Below are 3,795 nucleotides of genomic sequence, written 5' to 3'. Positions count from 1 at the left end.
GTGTGTCCAGTGTTTGTGTGTGTCCTGTGTGTATGAGTTCAGTGTGTGTGTCCAGTGTCTGTGTGACCTGTCCAGTGTGTGTGTGTGTGTGTCCAGTTTGTGTGTGTCCTGTGTGTATGAGTTCAGTCTGTGTGTCCAGTGTGTGTGTGTCCAGTGTGTGTCCATCGTCCAGTGTGTGTGTGTGTGTGTGTGTGTGTACAGCGTCCAGTGTGTGTGTGTGTGTGTGGTGCATCTGAACCGTTCTCACAAGGGTGCAGGATCACAGAAAGAGACAGACACAGAGTTACCATGGTTTTTATTTACAGGAATAAACTGGATCAAACGGGTGTGTTACTCCATGTATTTAAATGTCATATTGTGATCAAACATAAAACACATGACCAGAGTGAAACATCATGTTGTGTTTGACACAGGGACCACCTGACACAGGGACACTGAGGAGGTAACATCATAAACATAAAACCCTGGATAGAGGGGCTCAGTGAATGTGGTGTAGAATGTGTACAGGTGGGTCAGTGTGTCAGAGGAGACTCTATAGAAGGACAGAGTGCCGGCTGGCCAGTCTAGATACACTCCAACTTTATGGAAACTGGAGGGGGGAATGTCTATGATAGTGTGATTATTTTTGTGCACGGCCATGTAAATGTTGTCAGCGCAAAACAGATGCCAGGACTTGTCATTAAACCCAATCAGACAGTCCTTACCCTTTCCTCTCCTGCTGATTCCTTTATATGTCACTCCTATATCAGCCTCACTCCCGCTCGACTCTACCTCCCAGTAACAGCGCCCAGTCAGACCCTCTCTACACAGCACCTGTCCCCAGTAGTCAAATCTCTCTGGGTGATCAGGATAAGGCTGCTCGTCTCTCCTACGCATTACCTTTCTGTTCTCCTCAGACAGAAAGAGGAGTCTGTTTACTGTGTTTGGGTCCAGTGTGAGATCACAGGCATCTGATGGATGAAAGCAGACACAATATTAGAAATCATCATCATTCACATTAGAATTTCTAAACTTTGGTGTCTGTGATTTCTGCTTCTGTAGAACTGCAGCTTATATTTAATATGACCAAGTAAGTAATGATGGTGGTCTTTGACTTAACTTGAATTAAGACCTATTCTTAATCATATTCTTCACAGCAGTCAACACTCACATTTTCTAAGCCCAGGTTTCATTGTATACTCTCCACAATTGTCCACACTGCGGTAAGCAGAAGAACATACTGTCATTGAGTGATCCATGTGAACACACACAAACACACACACACACACACACACACACTCAGCATAAAACGTTGGCCAACGAGCTGGTAATAATGTTTGTCTTAACTAGCCTGATAACTTAAACATGTCTGATATGAACATTGACATAAACCAGCTACATACTTGAGTTTCTTCAGTCTGCAGTGTGGATCCTCCAGCCAAGCAGAGAGCAATCTGACTCCTGAGTCTCCTGGGTGATTGTAGCTCAGGTCCAGCTCTCTCAGGTGTGAGGGGTTTGACCTCAGAACTGAGACCAGAGAAGCACAGCCTTCCTCTGTGACTTGACAGCCTGAAAGCCTGCAAAGAGTAAAATAATTTTAAAAATCACACTGCTATTCTTGGTGGTGAAAATAGTGGTAGTATATTTTTTTCTAAATATTCAGATATATCAGTGTCCTGAAACCTGGCAATCTATTCATAAATGAACGTATCATTATTAGAAATAACAATTTATCAAAGTATTGCCTGTAGAGAGAAAAATATCAAGTACAAATATTTGATTAGACTGACCAGACCAGTTTAAAAAGCAGTATCAGTCAAAATACAGACAGTGAGGTATCAGATTTAGATTGTATTGAGTATATAGTCCACACCATATCTATTTTGACATTGAAGCTAACATTTTAAATATGGCTCTATACTCCAGCATTTTGGATTTGAGATCAAATGTTTAATATGTGTTGAGTATAATGTAATTCAAGGGGATTTTCATACATATCTCTTTCACCGTTTAGAAATGAAAGCACTTTATGTATCTAGTCCCCCCATTTGGAGAAGTCATAGGTATTCTGACAAATTCATTAATAGTGTATTAAAACTTCTTAAGCCTAGGCGTCCCACTATTTGGACAACTTCCGGTGAAACTGGAGGGCGCGCAATTCAAATAAATAATCGTAAAAATTATGGATATTAAACATTTAGGTAGATAAAAGTGTCTTATATCGGTTGAAAGCTTATATTCTTGTTAATCTAACTGCACTGTCTGATTAACAGTAGCTATTACAGTGAAAGCATGCCATGTGATTGTTTGAGGATGGAGCCCCACAACAAAATATTTTTCCACCAGCACAGGTTTCATAAATTCACAAATAGCAATAAAATATTCACTTACGTTTTGAAAATCTTCCTCTGATTTGTCATCCAAAGGGTCCCAGCTATAACATGTACTGTTGTTTTGTGAGATCAAATCCTTCTTTATATCCCAAAAAGTCTGTTTAGTTGGCACCATTGATTTGAGTAAATCCACTCGTTCAACATGCCAAGATAGGAATCCGAAAACCTACCCCTAAACTTTGTTTCAACAAGTCAAAATAAATTTCTATTTGATCCTCAGATACTCTAAAATGTAATGAAACTATAATATTTCTACCGCAAAGAAGTATGTTGAATAGGAAACCAATTTTAGCAGGTGAGCCTTGTCTTCTTGACATGTAAACACTGATTTTCAAGACTGTGTCTCTGTACTAAAACTGTTATTTCTTCTTCATTATTTAAGTTACAAGCCTGAAACATTGAACATAGACTACTGACACCCAGTGGAGGCCATAGGAATTGCATCATGGGAGGTAGAATTGAGTATGCCCTTATACTGGCCATTGGAAGAGCATGGTCTCTCAAAAATAACAAATTCTGGTTGTTTTTTCTTTGGATTTTCTCCTACCATATCTATTGTGTTATACTCTCCTACATTATTTTAACATTTCTACAAACTTCAAAGTGTTTTCTTTCCAATGGTAACAATTAAATGCACATCCTTACTTCAAGATCTGAGTAACAGGCAGTTTACTTTGGGCACGTCATTCAGACAGGAAGTGGAGAAAAAAGGAGCCTTATGAAGGTTAAAGTAGTCAATGTTTAGTATTTGGTTCGAAACTTGTTGATTGCATTTGCAGTTTGTGGTGGTTGTGTTTTGGGTTATGTTTTGCCCAATAGTAGCTGAATGGTGGATGATGACTGGATTAATCTTCTGTCTAAGTGAGTAGATAACATGTTTCTGAACACTAATGAATTAATCCTGGTGATGCCATGATTAATAAAAATGATGAGTGACAAAGTTACAAAGACTACAACAAAACAGCTAACCTCTCACCATTACCAATAACAGAGGGGGTATTTTTCAGTATTTCAGTATTGGCTGTTCATGTCTCAGACTGAGCTCCTACAGCCATAATGAGTAGCCCCATGTCACAGGGAGTAGGGGCCCTTAATGACGGCAAATCTCAGCCGGGGCCCCTACACACCCGCCACACGGCAGGGGGCCCCCACAGAGACCCAGACCCCCACTGCGCAGTGCCTTGTCTGCCACACACACAGTTCATGGGCTCATTCCTCTACAAATGTTCCAGACTTTTCCTCGAATGCTCCTCGCAATTTAGACTAATGTAACGCCAACTCAGGGGAATCAGCAGGAGGCTTGATGCCACATGATCCTATATACGCATCAGCAAGCACAGCTAATGAAGTCACTGAAACCCTCAACAAAGAGTTGTAGTCTGTTTTGGAATACACTGGTCCTGAACATCTCTAAAACTAAGAG

At 40.4% G+C, this 3,795-nt stretch overlaps 1 protein-coding gene across 1 annotated transcript; it reads right to left on the bottom strand.

Moving 5' to 3' along the window:
- Window positions 1–278: 278 nt before the first annotated feature.
- LOC112240596 (stonustoxin subunit beta-like) lies at window positions 279–2,158 on the bottom strand. The gene is made up of 3 exons (XM_042313066.1): window positions 1,383–2,158; window positions 1,151–1,197; window positions 279–950 (listed from the first exon to the last, which is right to left on the bottom strand). Exons 2-3 carry the CDS (start codon window positions 1,170–1,172, stop codon window positions 394–396), a joined length of 579 nt encoding a protein of 192 aa, XP_042169000.1. The 5' UTR covers window positions 1,173–1,197; window positions 1,383–2,158; the 3' UTR covers window positions 279–393.
- Between the last annotated feature and the right edge of the window lie 1,637 nt (window positions 2,159–3,795).

This window comes from Oncorhynchus tshawytscha, unplaced genomic scaffold, assembly GCF_018296145.1.
Source record: "Oncorhynchus tshawytscha isolate Ot180627B unplaced genomic scaffold, Otsh_v2.0 Un_contig_10252_pilon_pilon, whole genome shotgun sequence".
NCBI classification, from domain to species: Eukaryota; Metazoa; Chordata; class Actinopteri; order Salmoniformes; family Salmonidae; genus Oncorhynchus; species Oncorhynchus tshawytscha.
This window is presented reverse-complemented; position numbering and strand designations above follow the sequence as displayed.

Bases quoted from the DNA above. Each gene is read 5' to 3' on its own strand.
- LOC112240596 (XM_042313066.1), bottom strand. From the start codon at position 1,172: ATGAAACCTGGGCTTAGAAAAT. The intron at 951-1,150 runs GTGAGTGTTGAC...TTCATCCATCAG, and splicing joins GAAACCTGGGCTTAGAAAAT to ATGCCTGTGATCTCACACTG.